At 55.5% G+C, this 24,304-nt stretch overlaps 1 protein-coding gene across 1 annotated transcript in view; it reads left to right on the top strand.

Annotated features, from left to right (window-relative positions):
• SRCAP (Snf2 related CREBBP activator protein) overlaps positions 1 to 24,304 on the top strand; it is a 139,531-nt gene that overhangs the window by 43,699 nt on the left and 71,528 nt on the right. Inside the window, 8 exon segments of the mRNA XM_075318692.1 lie at positions 7,460 to 7,658; positions 7,974 to 8,171; positions 8,968 to 9,154; positions 11,149 to 11,288; positions 13,209 to 13,233; positions 13,236 to 13,335; positions 13,337 to 13,445; positions 15,292 to 15,468. Of these exon segments, the coding sequence (XP_075174807.1) occupies positions 7,605 to 7,658; positions 7,974 to 8,171; positions 8,968 to 9,154; positions 11,149 to 11,288; positions 13,209 to 13,233; positions 13,236 to 13,335; positions 13,337 to 13,445; positions 15,292 to 15,468 (990 nt within the window). The 5' untranslated portion in view covers positions 7,460 to 7,604.

Here is a 24,304-nt window from a genome sequence, read left to right as displayed (position 1 = left end):
ATCACTGTACATGAGAAACTGTGGAAAGAAAAGCGCAATAGGGTCTTACCCCAAAAAATGGGAGGAAGATATGTAATAAAAACACACTCACCTATAATGGTTGTGCCAGTCACAACCACTATACAGGCATATATAAGATCCAGGTCCAGGCAGCAGTCCCAAAGTTGGCTGATAACAGAGAGTGATAGAAGAAGGGTCTTAATCCCGCGCCAAGGACTCAAAGGATCCAGGAAGAGATTAATGCTTCTTTAATAACATGCACAAGTCTGTGTGTGTCTCCAGAAACGCGTAGACTTGTGCATGTTATTAAAGAAGCATTAATCTCTTCCTGGATCCTTTGAGTCCTTGGCGCGGGATTAAGACCCTTCTTCTATCACTCTGTTAGGCGGCTTTCACACTACGTTTATTTAACATGCGTCCTGAACGTTTTTTTTTGCTGCAAAAGCGGATCCTGCTTTTACAGCAAAAAACGCATGTAAACGCATGTGTTACTTTGCAGGATCCTGTCACTGGATGTTTAGGGGCGGGCATTGGAGTCATGTGATCGGGAGTGAGGGGAACTAAACGTGCCAGACTGGGAGCCGGCTTCTGACAGCTGCAGACGCTGGTAACCAAGGTAAACATCGGGCTTGGATACCCGATATTTATCTTGGTTACGAGTGTCTGCAGCTGCTAGGAGCCGGGCTCCCTGCACACGTAACCAACGTAAGCATCGGGTAACTAAGAGAAGTGGTTACCCGATATTTACCTTGGTTACGAGTGTCCGCAGCTCTCAGGTGGGAGAGAGAGGGAGGAGAGGAAGGGGGAAAGACAGAGATAGAGAGGGTGAGGGAGGAGGAGAGAGAGACAGATCACGCGAGACTGGTTCTGGGCATGCTCAGTACTTTCTGGGCATGCTCAGTACAAAAGCAGGATCCTGTTACAACGCAACTCAACGCATTCTGCTAGGCAGGATCCAGCGCTCATTGAAATGCATTGCAGCTCGCGGCGCAATGTGAAGGATCCTGTGAGATGCGTTATTTTGACAAAGATAAAAAACGCTACAAGTAGCGTTTTTGAAACATGTTAAAATAACGCAAAAGTACGGATCCTGTGTCTAACGCACGCAAACGCATGCGAACGCAGGTGGACGCGAGTCCATTGCAAATGCATTGAAGTGAAAACGCATTTGCACTGGATCCGTTTTTCCGCTAAAAAAACGTTATGGACGGATGTTAAATAAACGTAGTGTGAAACCAGCCTTATCTGATCACTGTACATAGCAGTGCATCTGCATTCCTGTGTATAGAAGAAATCAGTCTGCTGTGAATCCCAGAAGACGGGTAATATAAACCTGGTGGCAGGGGAGGCAGACTGGGAGGAGAGAGTTGGTAACAGTGTTACTACTGTCAGACTGCCAGATTGATGGACACTATTGACTAATCTGCCCATTTAGAAAGGTCCCCGATCTGCCCTCTGTCAAAATAGGTGCCGTTCAGGACTCCCTTCCCAGGCTATTGACCCAGGTTTTAAGGTATCCCTTATGTATTCTAGACCAGGGGTCCTTGAGACAATAGTGGAGGGCTACATGATGGTTCTCACATCCACCTCCCGAGTAGTTTCGCATTCCTAGACCTCCGTCTCCTTCCTCCCTTTCCTGATTGTGACACCACGTAGATAACCTTCTGGGGTCAGGCGCAGTAATCCTGGTCCCAACAGCCAAAGAGTTCCAGGGTCCGTATTCCACCCCTTTCATTGTAAAAATAAAAAGCCCTCGGGGGAAATCCACACAATCGTAAACTTGAAACCCCTAAATCATTGCTTAACCCTTTAGTGACGGAGCTAATTTTCACCTTAATGACCAGACCAAATTTTGCAATTCTGACCAGTGTCACTTCATGAGGTTATAACTCTGGAACGCTTCAACGGATCCCGGTGATTCTGAGATTGTTTTTTCGTCACATATTGGACTTCATGTTAGTACCAAATTTAGGACAATATTTTTTGTGTTTATTTATGAAAAAAATTGAATATTGGCAAAAATTTTGAAAATTTAGCAATTTTCAACTTTTGAATTTTTATACCGTTAAACCAGAGATTTCTGTGACACAAAATAGTTAATAAATAACATTTCCCACATGTCTACTTTACATCAGCACAATTTTGGAAACAAAATTTTTTTTTGTTAGGAAGTTAGAGGGGTTCAAAGTTTATCAGCAATTTCTCATTTTTACATCAAAATTTACAAAACCAGTTTTTTAGGGACCACATCACATTTGAAGTGACTTCAATAGGCCTAGATGACAGAAAATACCCAAAAGTGACACCATTCTAAAAACTGCACCCCCCAAAGTACTCAAAACCACATTCAAGAAGTTTATTAACCCTTCAGGTGCTTCACATGAACAAAAGCAATGTGGAATGAAAAAAAGCAAAAATTAAATTTTACCTAAAATGTTGCTCTAACCCAAATTTATTCACTTTTAGAAGAAATAACACAACAAAATGGACCTCAAAACTTGTTACCCACTTTCTTATGAGCGCGCTGATACCCCACATGTGGTCAGAAACCTCTGTTTGGACAAATGGGAGGGCTCGGAACAGAAGGAGCAATATTTGAATTTTGGAAAGCAAATTTGGCTGAAATAGATTGCGGGCACCATGTTGCATTTACAGGTCCGCTAAGGTACCTAAACAGAAGAAATCCCTCACAAGTGACACCATTTTGGAAACTAGACCCCTCAAGGCTTCTATCTAGGGGTATAGTGAGCATTTTAGATCCACAGGTACTTCACAGATTTTGTTAACGTTACGTTGTCATATTGAAAATTTTAATAATTTTCTCAAAAATGTTGCTTTAGCATCAATTTTCTCACTTTTTCAAGAGGTAATTCCAAAAATTTGACCTCAAGGTTTGTTAACCACTTTTTTATGAGCGCGGTGATACCTCACATGTGGTCTGAAACCTTTGTTTGGACAAATGGGAGGGCTTGGAACGAAAGGAGCAATATTTGAATTTTAGAAAGGAAATTTGGCTGAAAAAGATTGCGGGCACCATGTCGCATTTGGAGGTCCCCTAAGGTACCTAAACAGCAGAAACCCCGCACAAGTGGCCCCATTTTGGAAACTAGGCCCCTCAAGGAATTTATCTAGATGTTTGGTGAGTACCCTGAACCCTCAGGTGCTTCACAGAATTTTATAACGTTGAGCCATGAAAAAAAAAAATAAAATTTTACCACAAAATTGTTATTTCAACCAGGTAGCTTTTTTTTTACAAGAGTAAAAGGAAAAAATTCAGCATAACATTTATTGTGCAATTTCTCCTGAGTTTGGTGATACCTTATATGTGGTGGAAATCAACTGTTTGGGCGCATGGCAGGGCTCGGAAGGGAAGGAGTGCCATTTGACTGCAAAATTGGCTGGAATCAATAGCGGACGCCAGGTTGCATTTGGAGAGCCCCTGAGGTGCCTAAACAGTGGCGGTCCCCCAAAAGTGACTCCATTCTGGAAACAAGACACCTCAAGGCTTTTATCAAGGTGTATAGTGAGCAGTTTGAATCCACGAGTACTTCACAGAATTTGATAAGCTTAGGTTGCCATATTGAAAATTTTCATTTTTTTCACAAAACTGTTGCTTTAGCATCAAATTTCTCACTTTTTCAAGAGACAACAACAAACCGTGGACCCCACAGGTTGTTATCCAATGTCTTATGAGCACAGGGATACCCCACATGTGGCCAAAAACCTCTGTTTGGATAAATGGGACGGCTTGGAATGGAGGGAGCACCATTTGAATTCTGGAAAAGCTGAAATAAATTGCGCGCACCATGTCACATTAGCAGGGCCCCTTGGGTACCTATACATCAGAAAACCCCCACAAGTGACCCCATTTTGGAAACTGGATTTTATTCAGGAGTATAGTAAGCATTTTGAATCCACAGGTACTTCACAAAAATGTTGCTGTAGCAACAAATGTCTCACTGTTAGGCTATGTGGCCATGATCCAGCGACACGGCGTCTAGTACACAGTGTCAGCCTTCCTGCAGAGATGTGAGTGTTGTCCACGGGAGAACGCAGCTGCCCAAGCCCACGATTTGGGTTCAGGCCGCTGTGGAGCTCTATGCTACCTGCAGAGAACACTCATCTCCGCAGCATAAATTGACATGCTGAGGCTCGGGAAGCTGCGCCACAGGTCGGTTTATGCTGCGGAGAAAAGAAGCACATTGGGCATGGGATTTCTAAAAATCCTTCCACTGTGCTTCTACTGCACAACGCAGCGCTATGGACGCAGGGAAAACACTCTGCGCCCAAAACGCTGCAAACCCTGATTGTGGGCACACAGCGTAAAATGCTACAATGGATGAATGGATAGATGTCAAACAAATATAACGTCCCATTCCCCTGCATATTCTAAGCTGGCGCCCTTTAGTGCCTTTCATGTGGCACTAAAGGGTGCCTAGCCTTGTATTTAGCCCCCCAAAAAATTAATAATTAAAATAAACGACGTGGGGTCCCCCCTATTTTTGATAGCCAGCTAGGGTAAAGCAGACAGCTGTAGCCTGCAAACCACAGCTGACAGCTTCACCTTGGCTGGTGATCAATTTGGAGGGCTCCCCAGGCGTTTTTTAAAAAAAAAAAAAAACGTGGGGTCCCCCCCAAATTAGATCACCAGCCAAGGTGAAGCGGACAGCTGGGGTCTGGTATTCTCAGGGTGGGAAGAGCCATGGTTATTGGACTCTTCCCAGCCTAAAAATAGCAGGCCGCAGCCGCCCCAGAAGTGGCGCATCCATTAGATGCGCCAATCCTGGCGCTTCGCCCCAGCTCATCCCGCGCCCTGGTGCGGTGGCAGACGGGGTAATATATGGGGTTGATACCAGCTGTAATGTCACCTGGCATCAAGCCCTGGGGTTAGTGATGTCACGGCATCTGAACAGATACCCGACATCACTAACCCAGTCAGTAATAGAAAAAAAAAAGACAAAAAAAAAATTTATTTGAAAAAACACTCCCCGAAACATTCCTCTTTTACCAATTTATTGAAAAAAAAGAAATTCCGGTCGCTGTAATCCATTTTGGAGGTCCCTCGGCGACTCTGGATCTTCTAGAATATGGGGGGCACGTTCAGGGAACGTATCCCCCATTTTCTGGAAGAGCAAGCTCTCCATGAGCAGTGTGGGTGCAGTAATCTGAGAATACTGCACTCACACTGCCCCGGTCCAACCTAGGGCAGAGTGACCTGCAGTAACCTCATTCCAGAATATGAGGGGCACGCTCACAGAACGTACCCCCCATTTTCTGGAACAGCAGCCTCTCCATGTGAGGAGTGTGGCTGCAGATCACTGCACTCACCCTCCCCCGGTCCACAGTGGAGCCTGTGCATCAGCGACGTCAGCAGGATCCCTGCTTCCAGGGATCCAGCTGACAGCCGCTGTCTGCGCATGCGCCGCCAGCATTGAAGAAGGAGGCGGCGATCGCGGGCCCGGAGCGGCAGACAGGTAACGTATAACCGGGGGCTGGGGGGTGGGTGGGGTTACGGGGGGTTACCTAGTGGGACCTGGGGACACCTTTCTGCCGCATGTGACGTGTCACATGCGGCAGAAAGAGCAGAATGAAGGCGGCCGCGCGCTGTGCGCCGCCATCTTCCACGCTCCGGAGGGGGGAGGGGGGTGGTGGCTCTGGAGAACCGGAGGGGGCTCCGGTGACCAGAGGGCTCCGGTGGACCGGAGGAGGGGTCAGGGGGAGGACATTTCCCTCCGATCTGAAATGTTTGATCATTTCAGATCAGAGGGAAATGACTGCAGAGCCGGCGCCGGCGGCAGTTTTCTGTGCGCTTCGGCGCCATTTTGGATGTCCGGTGGGGGTAGGGGTGGGGGTGGGGGGACTCTCCGGTACCGGGGGCTTTGGGGGCACTAGGGGGTTAGATTTCTTTCTCATCTGACATGTTTGATCATGTCAGATGAAAAAGAAATCAGTTTTACCGGCCATTTCTTTTTTTTTCATGTGTTCGTCGATATACGGTGTATACCGGCGATCACATTAACGGGGTCCAAAAAAAACACCCCGATTCATAATCTGGGGGGTCTCAGCTACCCTCGGTAGCTGAAACCCCCGAGATTTTCGGTCGCTGGGGGGCGCTACAGGGTTTTTTCGGGCCGCCGCTTTAAAGCGGCGGAACAGAATAAGTACCCTGTTTTGCCGCCGCTTTAAGTCGTACGGCCGTCGTTATGAGGTTAAGATACAGGAGATTCGGTATTTAATCCATGCGCTCCATCACCCCCTACATAAACGAATGCATTGATGTGCACCATAGATGTCAGGGATGCGTATTATCATCTGGCCATTCTCCAGTCCCAACAGATTTCTGAGGTTTGCATTGAAGAGAGGGGTCAGATCTTTCACTTCCAGTTCCGATGCCTCCCGTTCGTTTTGTCGTCAGCTTCTCGAATATTCACAAAAGTGGTAGCAGGGGTCGTGGCATACCTTAGACGGCGAGAAGTGGCGGTAATTCCGTATTTGGACGACTTCCTCCTTATAGGAGATTCAGAGGAAGAACTTACTCTGGGGAAGGTGCTGGGGGCAGGTGGTCATCGGATGCGGGGGGCAGTCACCGGATGCCGGGGGCTGGGCGGTCACCGGATGCCAGGGACAGGGCGGATGCTAGGGGGCGGGGCGGATGCTAGGGGGCGGGGCGGTCACCGATGCCTGGGGCAGATGCTGTGGGCGGGGTGGTCACCGGGGGCGGTCACCGGATGCCAGGGATAGGGCGTGTGCCAGGGTCAGGCAGTCGCCGGATGCCGTGGACGGTGCGGATGCTGGGGGCGGGGCAGTCACCGATGCCGGGGGCGGATGCTGTGGGTGGGGCGGTCACCGAATGCCAGGGACAGGGCGGATGCCGCAGGCGGTCTTTACATTTCTTCAGATTTTTTTGTATTTTGTTCATTGATCAGAGTAAACCATTAACCCTTCTGTGTCTGAATCTCCTGACTGTGGTGTTCCTCACCTGCCTAAGGCCGCTTTCACATTGTGTTGTTACCGACGTTCGGTGGTTCTGTCAGAGCGTCCGTCCGAACACCCCTGCAAAACATGTTTTGGACGCATGCGTGTCGGGGCCATTGACTATAATGGAGCAGACGGCGTCAGTGTGTGCTGTCTGCGCACTTCTGCAGGCGGACACACAGACCTAGCAGACTACATCTGGTGTCCGCCTGCAGAAAGCGTATAAGCCTGAATATCGTGCAAGACAGAGCACACGCTGACTCCGTCAGCTCCATAAATAGTTAATGGCCCCGTCGGCGCATGCATCCGAAGCCCGTTTTGCGGGGGAGTTCGGACTGACGCTCTGATGGGACCACGGAACATAGGTAAACACACACCATGTGTAAGCGGCCTAAGACCTCTGCACGGTCCTGTATGTGTGCAGAGGCGGACTGTACATGGAGCTGAGCTTCTGGATCCTCTTATCTCATTTTTCTTCTTGTAGCCCTTTACACGAGTGTGGAGGCCCGGACTGGAGGCTGGAGACACCGGCCCAGGATGAGGCAGCATCCCAGCATGCACTGCAGCAAGTCACAATCCCTTTCCTGGAGTATCGAGAGAAAGAGTCGTCTGCCCGGCGCCCCCCCACAATGGAGCCCTCTCCTCGGAGACACATGCCGGTGCGTTTGAGGCCACGTGTGGAGGTGGGCTTTGTTTTGACACTAGTGAAGGTTTGGGGGTCACTGTCAACCCCTAATGACATTGCCAGTTTTATATAATTATTCCCATAATATATTTCCTGCTGGTAACCGGGGGGGGGGGGGGGGGGCAGGGTGTGAGGACGCTCCTGGCCTTAACCTCTGAATATCGTCTGGTGTGTGTCTGACCTGCTCCATCTGTACCTGGGTGATTGGGGGCTACACGAGGTCTCCTTCACCGACCCCGTGCACCCACTTTAAGAATAGCTAGTGAATGTCCATCTCCTATCAGCGCCCATTACTCACCACTTTGTCTTACAGGCATCGGATGTATTGACCAGTGGCGTCCCCCCCATGTCTCCAGACTCCAGCGGGGAGCTGTCGCCCTTTGACCTTTCAGGCGACATAGGGGATATATGTCCTGGCTCCCCAGCGGATGGACTGGATGGAAACCAACAGGACAATTCAGCAGGACAAAAATGGGACAACCATACAGAGATCGCAGAGCAGGCGAAACATGTGAGTGCCCCAGGCACGCCATCACCCCAACATCATCCCTAATCACCGGGCCCCCAACATCATCCCTAATCACCGGGCCCCCAACATCATCCCTAATCACCGGGCCCCCAACATCATCCCTAATCACCGGGCCCCCAACATCATCCCTAATCACCGGGCCCCCAACATCATCCCTAATCACCGGGCCCCCAACATCATCCCTAATCACCGGGCCCCCAACATCATCCCTAATCACCGGGCCCCCAACATCATCCCTAATCACCGGGCCCCCAACACTCCCCTCACTGGAGCCACACTCCCCCTGCCCACCACCTCCACTCCCCTCACTGGAGCCGCACTCCCCCTGCCCACCACCTCCACTCCCCTCACTGGAGCCGCACTCCCCCTGCCCCCCACCTCCCCTCCCCTCACTAGGGCCCACTCTCCCTTTCCCCCCACCTCACCTCACTGGGGCTGCACTGCCCCTGCCCCCCACCTTCCCTCACTGGGGCCGCGCTCCCCCTGCCCCGCGCCTTCCCTCACTGGGGCCGCGCTCCCCCTGCCCCGCGCCTCACCTCACTGGGGCCGCGCTCCCCCTGCCCCGCGCCTCACCTCACTGGGGCTGCGCTGCCCCGCGCCTCGCGCCTCACCTCACTGGGGCCGCGCTCCCCCTGCCCCGTGCCTCACCTCACTGGGGCCGCGCTCTCCCTGCCCCGCGCCTCACCTCACTGGGGCCGCGCTGCCCCGCACCTCACCTGGGCCGCGCTCTACCTCCCCCCACTATTAACACTATTTTTTCCCTCCCTCTCTTGAGCAGGAAGCGGAGATAGAGAATAGAATCGCAGAGCTGCGGAAGGAGGGCTTCTGGACCCCGCGCCGCCTGTCAAAGTTTCCAGAACCCTCTCGTCCGAAGGTCCATTGGGACTATTTGTGTGAGGAGATGCAGTGGCTCTCTGCAGACTTTGGCCAAGAGCGGCGCTGGAAAAGGGGCGTGGCCAGGAAGGGGTGAGCGCCAGGTCTCGTCATGCCCCCGTTCATGGGGCGTAATCAGGACACCGCACTGATAAACAGGTCCCCGCCTGGCTCTGTAGGCTCGGATTTGGTAGCTGGTGCCATAGAACATTCTCTCTATTGTGATGAAGTGTCGTCCTGGTGACACCGAGACACAGAGAGAGAGAGACACGTGCCCGGGGTGACCTGCACCCGCTGTATGGAGGGACACGTGCCCGGGGTGACCTGCACCCGCTGTATGGAGGGACACGTGCCCGGGGTGACCTGCACCTGCTGTATGGAGGGACACGTGCCCTGGGTGACCTGTACCCGCTGTATGGAGGGACACGTGCCCGGGGTGACCTGCACCCGCTGTATGGAGGGACACGTGCCCGGGGTGACCTGCACCCGCTGTATGGAGGGACACGTGCCCGGGGTGACCTGCACCTGCTGTATGGAGGGACACGTGCCCTGGGTGACCTGTACCCGCTGTATGGAGGGACACGTGCCCGGGGTGACCTGTACCCGATGTATGGAGGGACACGTGCCCCGGGTGACCTGCACCCGCTGTATGGAGGGACACGTGCCCCGGGTGACCTGCACCCGCTGTATGGAGGGACACGTGCCCTGGGTGACCTGTACCCGCTGTATGGAGGGACACGTGCCCGGGGTGACCTGTACCCGATGTATGGAGGGACACGTGCCCCGGGTGACCTGTACCCGTTGTATGGAGAGACACGTGCCCGGGGTGACCTGTACCCGATGTATGGAGGGACACGTGCCCCGGGTGACCTACCCGCTGTATGGAGGGACACGTGCCCCGGGTGACCTGTACCTGCTGATGGAGGGACACGTGCCACGGGTGACCTGTACCTGCTGTATGGAGGGGACACGTGCCCCGGGTGTACCTGTACCCGCTGTATGGAGGGACACGTGCCCGGGTGACCTGCACCCGCTGTATGGAGGGACACGTGACCCGGGGTGACCTGTACCTGCTGTATGGAGGGACATGTGCACGGGGTGACCTGCACCCGCTGTATGGAGGGTCACGTGCCCGGGGTGACCTGTACCTGCTGTATGGGGGGACACGTGCCCGGGGTGACCTGTACCCGCTGTATGGAGGGACACGTGCCCGGGGTGATCTGTACCCGCTGTATGGAGGGACACGTGCCCGGGGTGATCTGTACCCGCTGTATGGAGGGACACGTGCCGGGGTGACCTGTACCCGCTGTATGGAGGGACACGTGCCCGGGGTGACCTGTACACGCTGTATGGGGGACACGTGCCCGGGGTGACCTGTACCCGCTGTATGGGGGGACACGTGCCCGGGTGACCTGTACCCGCTGTATGGGGGGACACGTGCCCGGGGTGACCTGTACCCGCTGTATGGAGAGACACGTGCCCGGGGTGACCTGTACCCGCTGTATGGAGAGGACACGTGCCCGGGGTGACCTGTACCCGCTGTATGGAGAGACACGTGCCCGGGGTGACCTGTACCCGCTGTATGGAGAGACACGTGCCCGGGGTGACCTGTACCTGCTGTATGGAGAGACACGTGCCCGGGGTGACCTGTACCCGCTGTATGGAGAGACACGTGCCCGGGGTGACCTGTACCCGCTGTATGGAGAGACACGTGCCCGGGGCGACCTGTACCGTTGTATGGAGAGACACGTGCCCGGGGCGACCTGTACCCGTTGTATGGAGAGACACGTGCCCGGGCGACCTGTACCCGTTGTATGGAGAGACACGTGCCCGGGGTGACCTGCACCCGCTGTATGGAGGGACACGTGCCCGGGGTGACCTGCACCCGCTGTATGGAGAGACACGTGCCCGGGGTGACCTGCATCTGTTGCCTTCCCTGTTGTCTTCACGTGTGGAGGGGATTGGTTTGGGCTTCTTCGGCCCGGCCTCTTTCTCGCACAGTGTCGGTGCACTCTGATGCCTTGTGTCTGGTGACCCCATGTTTCGGCCAGACTTTGTTCTCCTCTGTAATATCTCGTTCCGCAGGTTGTAAGGATGGTGGTCCGTCATCATGAGGAGCTGAAGCAGAAAGAGGAGAGGGCGCGGAGAGAAGAACAGGCCAAGCTGAGGCGCATCGCTACCTCCATTGCTAAGGAAGTGCGTCAGTTCTGGAGCAACGTAGAAAAGGTGGGCTTCCGCCCCATGGGCTTGCTATAAATGTGTGGGCAACCACCCCTGTGCCACTCTCAGCCTATGTTTCCCTTTTCCCTCGGCCCATGTCCTTCAGCTGGTGGCCTCCCTTGCAACCCCCTCTTGGCCCCCTCCCTTCTCCTCCCCCCTCAGACTTTTTTTCTCCCACTCTTGGCATCCCGACCCCTCGGCCCGTGTCCTTCCCCCTTACCTCTCGGCCTCCACGCCCACCCCCTCCCTTTCCTCCCCTTCTCAGCACTTGTCCTTCCTCCCCTACTTCCTGTCCTCCCTTGGCCTATGTAATCTGAAACCCCCCTCCCCACCCTCGTGTCCTCCCTTCATCTTCTCGCCCACCCCTCGGCCCCTCTCCCATCTTCCCCCTTGGGCCCCCGTCTTTTCCTCCTCCCCCACTCGGACCCCGTCTAACACTCCCCTCGGACCCCCCTTTCCTCCTCCCCCCCCCCTTTCCTCTCCCCCCCCCCCTTTCCTCCTTCCCCCCCCCCCTTTCCTCCTTCCCCCCCCTTTCCTCCTCCCCCCCCTTTCCTCCTTCCCCCCCCCCCTTTCCTCCTTCCCCCCCCCCTTTCCTCCTTCCCCCCCCCCTTTCCTCCTCCTCCCCCCCCCCTTTCCTCCTCCTCCCCCCCCTTTCCTCCTCCTCCCCCCCCCTTTCCTCCTCCTCCCCCCCCTTTCCTCCTCCCCCCCCTTTCCTCCTCCCCCCCCTTTCCTCCTCCCCCCCTTTCCTCCTCCCCCCCCTTTCCTCCTCCTCCTCCCCCCCCTTTCCTCCTCCTCCTCCCCCCCTTTCCTCCTCCTCCTCCCCCTTTCCTCCTTCCCCCCCCCCCCTTTCCTCCTTCCCCCCCCCCCCCCCCTTTCCTCCTCCCCCCCCCCCCCTTTCCTCCTTCCCCCCCCCCTTTCCTCCTCCTCCCCCCCCTTTCCTCCTCCTCCCCCCCCTTTCCTCCTCCTCCCCCCCCCCTTTCCTCCTCCTCCCCCCCCTTTCCTCCTCCCCCCCCTTTCCTCCTCCCCCCCCTTTCCTCCTCCCCCCCTTTCCTCCTCCCCCCCTTTCCTCCTCCCCCCCTTTCCTCCTCCCCCCCTTTCCTCCTCCTCCTCCCCCCCTTTCCTCCTCCTCCTCCCCCCCTTTCCTCCTCCTCCCCCCCCTTTCCTCCTCCTCCCCCCCCCCTTTCCTCCTCCCCCCCCTTTCCTCCTCCTCCCCCCCTTTCCTCCTCCGCCCCCCCTTTCCTCCTCCTCCTCCCCCCCCTTTCCTCCTCCTCCTCCCCCCCTTTCCTCCTCCTCCTCCCCCCCCCTTTCCCTCCTCCTCCTCCTCCCCCCCTTTCCTCCTCCTCCTCCCCCCCTTTCCTCCTCCTCCTTCCCCCCTTTCCTCCTCCTCCCCCCCCCCTTTCCTCCTCTCCCCCCCTTTCCTCCTCCCCCCCCTTTCCTCCTCCCCCCCTTTCCTCCCCCCCCTTTCCTCCTCCCCCCCCTTTCCTCCTCCCCCCCTTTCCTCCCCCGCCCCTTTCCTCCTTCTTGCCCCCCCGCCCCTTTCCTCCTCCTTGCTCCCCCGCCCCTTTCCTCCTCTTTGACCCCCCCGCCCCCTTTCCTCCTCTTTGACCCCCCGCCCCTTTCCTCCTCCTTGACCCCCCGCCCCTTTCCTCCTCCTTGACCCCACGCCCCTTTCCTCCTCCTTGACCCCACGCCCCTTTCCTCCTCCTTGACCCCACGCCCCTTTCCTCCTCCTTGACCCCACGCCCCTTTCCTCCTCCTTGACCCCACGCCCCTTTCCTCCTCCTTGACCCCACGCCCCTTTCCTCCTCCTTGACCCCACGCCCCTTTCCTCCTCCTTGACCCCACGCCCCTTTCCTCCTCCTTGACCCACGCCCCTTTCCTCCTCGGCCCGTGCACGCGCTACCATCACCATGCTCGGTGTTTCAGGTGGTGCAGTTTAAGCAGCAGTCTCGTCTGAGGAGAAGAGGAAGAAGGCCCTGGACCTGCAGCTGGACTTCATCGTTGGCCAGACGGAGAAATATTCCGACCTCCTCAGCCAGAGCCTGAGCAGAAACGCTTCCTGTCAGCAAGACCAGCTCCTCGTGTGTTGGATCATCTCAGGGGGGCTCGCTGCGGACCAGCCCGACCCCGTCACATCTGTCAGAAAGGTGAGCAGAGCGCCGCGTACAGTGCTCCCGACTGTAGTGATGTGCACTGATAAACAGGTCCCCCGCCTGGCTCTGTAGGCTCGGATTTGGTAGCTGTGCTATAGAACATTCTCTCTATTGTGATGACGTGTCGTCCTGGTGACACCGAGACACAGAGAGAGAGACACGTGCCCGGGGTGACCTGTACCCGCTGTATGGAGGGACACGTGCCCGGGGTGACCTGCACCCGCTGTATGGAGGGACACGTGCTCGGGGTGACTTGCACCCGCTGTATGGAGGGACACGTGCCCGGGGTGACCTGTACCCGCTGTATCGAGGGACACGTGCCCAGGGTGACCTGTACCCGCTGTATGGAGGGACTCGTGCCCGGGGTGACCTGTACCCGCTGTATGGAGGGACACGTGCCCGTGGTGACCTGTACCCGCTGTATGAGGGACACGTGCCCGGGGTGACCTGTACCCGCTGTATGGAGGGACACGTGCCCGGGGTGACCTGTACCCGCTGTATGGAGGGACATGTGCCCGGGGTGACCTGTACCCGCTGTATGGAGGGACACGTGCCCGGGCTAACCTGCACCTGCTGTATGGAGGGACACGTGCCCGGGTAACCTGTACCTGCTGTATGGAGGGACACGTGCCCCGGGTGACCAGCACCCGCTGTATGGAGAGACACGTGCCCAGGGTGACCAGCACCCACTGTATGGAGAGACACGTGCCATGGGGTGACCTGTACCCGCTGTATGGAGGGACACGTGCCCGGGGTGACCTGTACCTGCTATATGGAGGGACACGTGCCCGCGGTGACCTGTACCCGTTGTATGGAGGGGACACGTGCCCGGGGTGACTGTACCTGCTGTATGGAGGGACACGTGCCCGGGGTGACCTGCACCCGCTGTATGGGGAGACACGTGCCCGGGGTGACCTGTACCCACTGTATGGAGAGACACGTGCCCGGGGTGACCTGAACCCGCTGTATGGAGAGACACGTGCCCGGGGTGACCTGCACCCGCTGTATGGAGGGACACGTGCCCGGGGTGACCTGCACCCGCTGTATGGAGGGACACGTGCCCGGGGTGACCTGCACCCGCTGTATGGAGGGACACGTTCCCGGGGTGACCTGTACCCGCTGTATGGAGGGACACGTTCCCGGGGTGACCTGTACCCGCTGTATGGAGGGACACGTGCCCGGGGGTGACCTGCACCCGCTGTATGGAGAGACACGTGCCCTGGGTGACCTGTACCACTGTATGGAGGGTCATGTGCCCGGTGTGACCTGTACCCGCTGTATGGAGGGACACGTGCCCGGGGTGACCTGTACCCGCTGTATGGAGGGACACGTGCCCGGGGTGACCTGTACCCACTGTATGGAGGGACACGTGCCCGGGGTGACCTGCACCCGCTGTATGGAGGGACACGTGCCCGGGGTGACCTGCACCTGCTGTATGGAGGGTCATGTGCCCGGGGTGACCTGCACCCGCTTTATGGAGGGACACGTGCCCGGGGTGACCTGTACCCACTGTATGGGGGACACGTGCCTGGGGTGACCTGCACCGCTGTATGGGGGACACGTGCCCGGGGTGACCTGCACCTGCTGTATGGGGGTCATGTGCCCGGGGTGACCTGCACTCGCTGTATGGGGGGACACGTGCCCGGGGTGACCTGTACCCACTGTATGGAGAGACACGTGCCCGGGGTGACCTGCACCCGCTGTATGGAGGGACACGTGCCCGGGGTGACCTGCACCTGCTGTATGGAGGGACACGGTGAGGGCATTACTGGGGGCTGACCTCTCGGGTGACTGGGATAACGCTGTGCACTCTTCCTTCCAGCGGCAGACGGTGATGACGACTTCTCCCTTTTGAGGTTGAAGCTGAAGAGGATGATGAGGAGACCATAGAGATGGAGGAGCAGCAGGAGGGGAATGACGCGGAGGCTCATCGTCTGGAGCTGGAGCTTCTCAGACAGGAGAGTGAGCTTCCCCTGGATCAGCTGCTGCAGAACCTCCCTCCCGAGATCCTGCGGGATGACTCTCCTGTGCAGGTACATGGGCTCTGGGGGTAACTTATCCTCGCCGCAGTAGAAACCTCTACGTGGGGGTCTTTGCTTTTTCACCCCCAATTTCTCTTGTTCTAAAGTCCCGATGACTCCTCCTGCACTGACCTCAGGTGTGAGCGCTCCTGTGGGAGGAAGGTCTGGCACTGCTCCCTGCTTGGTTGTCTCCCTCTACGCCCCCTGCTGTGAATGTTACCGAGTGGGTGATGGTTTGGAGCTCCCTCTGGTGGTCAGGACTGGGGGTGAAACTGACTGTGACTCAACAGGTGTTGGAGTTAATTGGGAGTTTGGGAAGTCCAGTTGCAGATCAGCCTGGGTTATACAGTAGAGCAGTGTCTGCCGGCTGGGGCGGTGATAGATGTTTATCCTCACTCTCTGAATGGGCTTGGAGTTGTCCTTCCATTTTTCCTGTGCCTGTCCCATTCCAGATAAGTTGCAAGTTCTTTGCTTTATTGCCTGATCCACACCTAAGGGTGGTTGTGTGTCTTTTCATTTTGCTTAAGTTCTGTGATTCTTTCTGTTTTGATGAGCGTGGGGGTTCCCCCTCTTCATTCGCCACTGCAAAAAAAGGGAGATTCTCCCTGTTCTACTTGATTATTTGCACTTTTGTATTTCTTGTGGGGTTGTTGTGGTATATTTCCCCCATTATTTACAAGAGTACCTGATATAGTGGGGGAGAGACCCAGTGGTCTCAGGGTTTTTGTATATCAGGAGATTTGTATTTTTCCGCAGGGTTTTGCACTGACCGCAATCAGTTTTCTTTCTTTTCCTTTTGTATCTAGGAAGTCGGGCCTCGCCTTTGCTAATCTATATTTCTTCAGCGCTCTATTGGGAGACCCAGACGATTGGGTGTATAGCACTGCCTCCGGAGGCCACACAAAGCAATTACACTAAAAAGTGTAAGGCCCCTCCCCTTCTGGCTATACACCCCCCAGTGGGATCACTGGCTCACCAGTTTTCTGCTTTGTGCGAAGGAGGTCAGACATCCACGCATAGCGCCACTGTTTGTAGTCAGCAGTAGCTGCTGGCTATATCGGATGGAAGAAAAGAGGGCCCATATGGGGCCCCCAGCATGCTCCCTTCTCACCCGCGGTGGTGCTTGTAAGGTTGAGGTACCTATTGCTGGTACAGAGGCTGGAGCCCACATGCTGTTTTCCTTCCACATCCCCTGGAGGGCTCTGTGGAAGTGGGATCTTGCCGGCCCCCAAGCCCTGAGGCCGGGCTCCATCCACAGACCCAGAGAACCTGCTGGATTTGGAGCGGGAGTGCCGTTCAGGGACAAGGCCCTGCAACTTTCAGGTACTCTGTGTCCCCGGCAGGCACGGACACTCTCAAGGCTTGCTGAGCGTTATAGTGCGCCGGGGACAGTAGCGCTGTGCGCTGGGGTTAGGTCACTGCAGCTTTGCTGAGTGACGTTACATGTTGGGAACTACTGCGCCGACCGCTACTGGAGCGGCGGCGCAGCTGCGACTTGTGGTGCGCCGGGGACTTTGCGCCGACCGCGCTTTTACGGCGGCGGCGCTTCTAACTTTAGCCCCCGGCTTCTGCGGCCTAGCGCCGCTTCGTTCCCGCCCCCACCCTGTCAATCAGGGTAGGGGAGAGACGCTGCTCAATTGGCAGCGCCGAGGGCTGGAGCTTTATTTACATGCTCCAGCCCTCTCACTAGGCACAGTGGGAAGCAGGCTTCCCGCTCTTCGTCTGTATACGCCCAGGGCCCGCCCCCCCTCTCCACAAGGACGCCGGCAGCCATTACACATGCGGTCTGGCTGGGGAAAGGCAGCAGGCTCTGGGAGACCCAGACTAAAGGGATTTCGGCGACCACACACCCGCTCCTAAGCGGGCGGTAAGCTGCACTTTAGTGCTGGCCCCACTAGTGCCTCAGTGTTATATTAGTGTACTTTTTTCTTGGTACCATATATATATATAGTTGCACTGTAAGGTCGCTTCTTGGCTGGACACCCTGTACTGCTCTGAGGAGGCAGCAACATGTCATCCGCAAAACGCAAGGGTGCCAAGGCACAGGCTGTGTACACTGTTTGTACTGCATGTGGGGCTGATCTACCGGCAGGCTCCAATGACTCACATTGTGTGCAATGTTCAGTCCCAGTGGCACTTCGTCAGCCAGAGCCTATGGTGGTAGTGGCCCAGGCAGAGACGCCTGTGAACCCTGCCCCGGTGACGGGGACAGACTTTGCAGTTTTTGCTGATAAAATGTCTGTGACTATGACTAAAATCCTGGAGACCTTGCAGTCCAGGCCAGTTACTCAGACCATGGACACTGCTGTGTCTATGCTCTCCGGTCCCCCTCAGTTGGAACTAATCCGTACTTCAAGGGGGTCTCAAGCATCACAGGCTGAAGTCTCTGACTCAGATGACAGTCCCAGGCAGCCTAAGCGAGCTCGCTGGGAAAGACCCTTCACGTCATCACACTGCTCAGGGTCTCAGCGAGATAGAGTCTCTCTGTGATGAGACTGAGGACGGTGATCAGGATTCTAATCCTGAGGCTCCTTTCAATCTGGATGCCCCTGATGGTGACGCCATGGTTAATGACCTTATATCGGCAATTAATAGACTGTTGGATATTTCTCCCCCAGCCCCTTCTGCAGAGGAGGCAGCGGCACAGCAGGAGAGGTTCCATTTCCTGTATCCCAAGCGTAAATTAAGTGCTTTCTTCGTCGCTCTATTGGGAGACCCAGACGATTGGGTGTATAGCACTGCCTCCGGAGGCCACACAAAGCAATTACACTAAAAAGTGTAAGGCCCCTCCCCTTCTGGCTATACACCCCCAGTGGGATCACTGGCTCACCAGTTTTCTGCTTTGTGCGAAGGAGGTCAGACATCCACGCATAGCTCCACTGTTTGTAGTCAGCAGTAGCTGCTGGCTATATCGGATGGAAGAAAAGAGGGCCCATATGGGGCCCCCAGCATGCTCCCTTCTCACCCGCGGTGGTGCTTGTAAGGTTGAGGTACCTATTGCTGGTACAGAGGCTGGAGCCCACATGCTGTTTTCCTTCCACATCCCCTGGAGGGCTCTGTGGAAGTGGGATCTTGCCGGCCCCCAAGCCCTGGGGCCGGGCTCCATCCACAGACCCATAGAACCTGCTGGATTTGGAGCGGGAGTGCCGTTCAGGGACAAGGCCCTGCAACTTTCAGGTACTCTGTGTCCCCGGCAGGCACGGACACTCTCAGGGCTTGCTGAGCGTTATAGTGCGCCGGGGACAGTAGCGCTGTGCGCCGGGGTTAGGTCACTGCAGCTTTGCTGAGTGACGTTTCATGTTGGGAACTACTGCGCCGACCGCTCCTGGAGCGGCGGCGCAGCTGCGACTTGTAGTGCGCCGGGGACTTTGCGCCGACCGCGCTTTTACGGCGGCGGCGCTTCTAACTTTAGCCCCCGGCTTCTGCGGCCTAGTGCCGCTTCGTTCCCGCCCCCACCCTGTCAATCAGGGTAGGGGAGAGACGCTGCTCAATTAACAGCGCCGAGGGCTGGAGCTTTATTTACATGCTCCAGCCCTCTCACTAGGCACAGGGGGAAGCAGACTTCCCGCTCTTCGTCGGTGTACGCCCAGGGCCCGCCCCCCCTCTCCACAAGGACGCCGGCAGCCATTACACATGCGGTCTGGCTGGGGAAAGGCAGCAGGCTCTGGGAGACCCAGACTAAAGGGATTTCGGCGACCACACACCCGCTCCTAAGCGGGCGGTAAGCTGCACTTTAGTGCTGGCCCCACTAGTGCCTCAGTGTTATATTAGTGTACTTTTTTCTTAGTACCATATATATATATAGTTGCACTGTAAGGTCGCTTCTTGGCTGGACACCCTGTACTGCTCTGAGGAGGCAGCAACATGTCATCCGCAAAACGCAAGGGTGCCAAGGCACAGGCTGTGTACACTGTTTGTACTGCATGTGGGGCTAATCTACCAGCAGGCTCCAACGACTCTCATTGTGTGCAATGTTCAGTCCCAGTGGCACTTCGTCAGCCAGAGCCTATTGTGGTGGTAGCCCAGGCAGAGGCGCCTGTGAACCCTGCCCCGGTGACGGGGACAGACTTTGCAGTTTTTGCTGATAAAATGTCTGTGACTATGACTAAAATCCTGGAGACCTTGCAGTCCAGGCCAGTTACTCAGACCATGGACACTGCTGTGTCTATGCTCTCCGGTCCCCCTCAGTTGGAACTAATCCGTACTTCAAGGGGGTCTCAAGCATCACAGGCTGAAGTCTCTGACTCAGATGACAGTCCCAGGCAGCCTAAGCGAGCTCGCTGGGAAAGACCCTCCACGTCATCACACTGCTCAGGGTCTCAACGAGAAGAGTCTCTCTGTGATGAGACTGAGGACGGTGATCAGGATTCTAATCCTGAGGCCCCTCTCAATCTGGATACCCCTGATGGTGACGCCATGGTTAATGACCTTATATCGGCAATTAATAGGCTGTTGGATATTTCTCCCCCAGCCCCTTCTGCAGAGGAGGCAGCTGCACAGCAGGAGAAGTTCCATTTCCTGTATCCCAAGCGTAAATTAAGTGCTTTTTTGGACCACTCTGACTTCAGAGAATCGATCCAGAAACACGACGCTCATCCAGACAAGCGTTTCTCTAAACGTTCTAAGGATACCCGTTATCCTTTTCCCTCTGAGGTGGCCAAACGCTGGACCCAGTGTCCAAAGGTGGATCCCCCAATTTCCAAGCTTGCGGCTAGATCCATAGTCGCAGTAGAGGATGGCGCTTCACTTAAAGATGCCAACGACAGACAGATGGACCTTTGGTTGAAATCTGTCTATGAAGCTATCGGCGCGTCGTTTGCTCCAGCATTCGCAGCCGTATGGGCGCTCCAAGCTATTTCAGCTGGTCTGGCACAGGTGGATGCTATCATGCATCCAGCAGTGCCGCAAGTGGCGTCCCTAACTTCGCAAATGTCTGCGTTTGCGACCTATGCTATCAATGCTGTCCTAGAATCTACGAGCCGTACCGCTATGGCGTCCGCCAATTCTGTGGTTTTGCGCAGAGCCTTGTGGTTAAAGGACTGGAAAGCAGATGCTGGTTCCAAAAAATGCTTAACCAGCTTGCCATTATCTAGAGACAGACTGTTTGGTGAGCCATTGGCTGAAATCATAAAACAGTCCAAGGGTAAGGACTCTTCCTTACCACAGCCCAGAGCAAGTAAACCTCAACAGAAAAAGTGGCAGTCGAGGTTTCGGTCCTTTCGAGGCTCGGGCAAGGCCCAATTCTCCTCGTCCAAAAGGACTCAGAAAGAACAAGGGAGCTCAGATTCCTGGCGGGCTCACTCACGCCCCAGGAAAACAAATGGAGGAACCGCTTCCAAAGCGGCTACCTCATGACTTTCGGCCTCCTCCCTCCGAATCCTCGGTCGGTGGCAGGCTCTCCCGCTTTTGCGACATTTGGCTGTCACAGGTCAAAGACCGGTGGGTAACAGACATTCTGTCTGGCGGGTACAGAATCGAGTTCAGTTCTCGGCCTCCACTTCGGTTCTTCAGAACCTCCCCACACCCCAACCGAGCAGATGCCCTGCTGCAGGCGGTGGACTCTCTAAGAGAAGAAGGAGTCGTGATCCCTGTCCCCCCTCACGAACGGGGGCGAGGATTTTACTCCAATCTCTTTGTGGTTCCAAAAAAGGACGGCTCCTTCCGTCCTGTTCTGGACCTAAAACTGCTCAACAAGCATGTGAACGCCAGGCGGTTCCGGATGGAATCCCTCCGCTCAGTCATTGCCTCAATGTCTCAAGGAGATTTCCTAGCATCAATAGACATCAAAGATGCTTATCTCCACGTGCCGATTGCTACAGAGCACCAATGCTTTCTACGCTTCGTGATAGGAGACGACCATCTTCAGTTCGTAGCTCTGCCATTTGGTCTGGCGACAGCCCCTCGGGTGTTCACCAAGATCATGGCGGCAGTGGTAGCAGTCTTGCACTCTCAGGGACACTCTGTGATCCCTTACTTGGACGATCTACTGGTCAAGGCACCCTCTCAAGAGGCATGCCAACTCAGCCTGAATGTTGCACTGGAGACTCTCCAGGCGTTCGGGTGGATCATCAACTTCCCAAAGTCAAATCTGTCACCGACCCAATCACTAACGTATCTTGGCATGGAGTTTCATACTCTATCAGCGATAGTGAAGCTTCCGCTGGACAAGCAGCGGTCTCTACAGACTGGGGTGCAGGCTCTCCTTCAAAGTCAGCCGCACTCCTTAAGACGCCTCATGCACTTCCTCGGGAAGATGGTGGCGGCAATAGAGGCGGTTCCGTTTGCGCAGTTTCATCTGCGTCCACTTCAATGGGACATTCTCCGCCAATGGGACGGGAAGTCAACATCCCTGGACAGGAAAGTCTCCCTTTCCCAGACGGCCAAGGACTCTCTGCAGTGGTGGCTTCTTCCCACCTCATTATCACAGGGAAGATCCTTCCTACCACCGTCTTGGGCGGTGGTCACGACAGATACGAGTCTGTCAGGGTGGGGAGCAGTTTGTCTCCACCACAGGGCTCAGGGTACGTGGTCTCAGCAGGAGTCCACCCTTCAGATCAATGTTCTGGAAATCAGAGCAGTGTATTTTGCCCTACTAGCCTTCCAGCAGTGGCTGGAAGGAAGGCAGATCCGAATTCAGTCGGACAACTCCACAGCGGTGGCATACATCAACCACCAAGGGGGGACACGCAGTCGGCAAGCCTTCCAGGAAGTCCGGCGGATTCTGATGTGGGTGGAAGCCACAGTCTCCACCATATCCGCGGTTCACATCCCCGGCGTAGAAAACTGGGAAGCAGACTTCCTCAGTCGCCAGGGCATGGACGCAGGGGAATGGTCCCTCCACCCAGACGTGTTTCAGGAAATCTGTCGCCGCTGGGGGGTGCCGGACGTCGACCTAATGGCGTCACGGCACAACAACAAGGTCCCAACCTTCATGGCACGGTCTCGCGATCAAAGAGCGCTGGCGGCAGACGCCCTAGTGCGAGATTGGTCGCAGTTCCGGCTCCCTTATGTGTTTCCACCTCTGGCACTCTTGCCCAGAGTGCTACGCAAGATCAGATCCGATTGCAGCCGCGTCATACTTGTCGCCCCAGACTGGCCGAGGAGGGCGTGGTATCCGGATCTGTGGCAGCTCACGGTCGGCCAACCGTGGGCACTCCCACACCGACCAGACTTACTGTCCCAAGGGCCGTTTTTCCATCGGAATTCTGCGGCCCTGAACCTGACTGTGTGGCCATTGAGTCCTGGATCCTAACGTCTTCAGGATTGTCCCAAGGTGTCGTTGCCACCATGAGACAGGCTAGGAAGCCCACGTCCGCTAAGATCTACCACAGAACGTGGAGGATATTTTTATCCTGGTGCTCTGCTCAGGGAGTGTCTCCCTGGCCATTTGCATTGCCTACCTTTCTTTCTTTCCTGCAATCTGGGTTAGAAAAAGGTTTGTCGCTCGGCTCCCTTAAAGGTCAGGTCTCGGCGCTATCCGTCTTTTTTCAGAGGCGTTTGGCACGCCTTCCTAAGGTGCGCACGTTCCTACAGGGGGTTTGCCATATCGTACCCCCGTACAAGCGGCCGTTAGATCCATGTGATCTGAACAGGGTACTAGTTGCCCTCCAGAAGCCGCCCTTCGAGCCTCTGAAGGAGGTTTCACTTTCTAGACTATCACAGAAAGTGGCTTTTCTGGTAGCGATCACATCTCTTCGGAGAGTGTCTGAGCTGGCAGCACTATCATCCAAGGTTCCCTTCCTGGTGTTCCACCAGGACAAGGTTGTGCTGCGTCCTATTCAGGAGTTTCTCCCGAAGGTGGTATCCTCTTTTCATCTTAATCAGGATATCTCTTTGCCTTCGTTTTGTCCTCATGCAGTTCATCGGTATGAGAAGGATTTACATTTGTTGGATCTGGTGAGAGCACTCAGAATCTACATTTCCCGCACGGCGCCCTTGCGCCGTTCGGATGCACTCTTTGTCCTTGTCGCTGGTAAGCGCAAAGGGTCGCAGGCTTCTAAAGCCACCCTGGCTCGATGGATCAAAGAACCAATTCTTGAAGCCTACCGTTCTGCTGGGCTTCCGGTTCCATCAGGGCTGAAGGCCCATTCTACCAGAGCCGTGGGTGCATCCTGGGCATTACGACACCAGGCTACGGCTCAACAGGTGTGCCAGGCAGCTACCTGGTCGAGTCTGCACACTTTCACCAAACATTATCAGGTGCATACCTATGCTTCGGCGGACGCCAGCCTAGGTAGAAGAGTCCTGCAGGCGGCAGTTGCCTCCCCGTAGGGGAGGGCTGTCTTGCAGCTCTAACATGAGGTATTTCTTTACCCACCCAGGGACAGCTTTTGGACGTCCCAATCGTCTGGGTCTCCCAATAGAGCGACGAAGAAGAAGGGAATTTTGTTACTTACCGTAAATTCCTTTTCTTCTAGCTCTTATTGGGAGACCCAGCACCCGCCCTGTTGTCCTTCGGGATTGTTGGTTTGTTTGCGGGTACACATGTTGTTTCATGTTGAACGGTTTGCAGTTCTCCGATGTTACTCGGAGAGAATTTGTTTAAACCAGTTATTGGCTTTCCTCCTTCTTGCTTTTGCACTAAAACTGGTGAGCCAGTGATCCCACTGGGGGTGTATAGCCAGAAGGGGAGGGGCCTTACACTTTTTAGTGTAATTGCTTTGTGTGGCCTCCGGAGGCAGTGCTATACACCCAATCGTCTGGGTCTCCCAATAAGAGCTAGAAGAAAAGGAATTTACGGTAAGTAACAAAATTCCCTTCTTCCTATCTGTGTATTGTGTTTTCTTACATCACCGTTGTTGCATGTTGGGGTGTTGCTATTCCTTAGGGGACTGCTCTGAGGCAAGAT

Source organism: Anomaloglossus baeobatrachus, chromosome 7 (genome assembly GCF_048569485.1).
Source record: "Anomaloglossus baeobatrachus isolate aAnoBae1 chromosome 7, aAnoBae1.hap1, whole genome shotgun sequence".
NCBI lineage: Eukaryota > Metazoa > Chordata > Amphibia > Anura > Aromobatidae > Anomaloglossus > Anomaloglossus baeobatrachus.
Note: the sequence above shows the minus strand (reverse complement) of the source record. Positions and strands in the feature narration are given on the sequence as shown.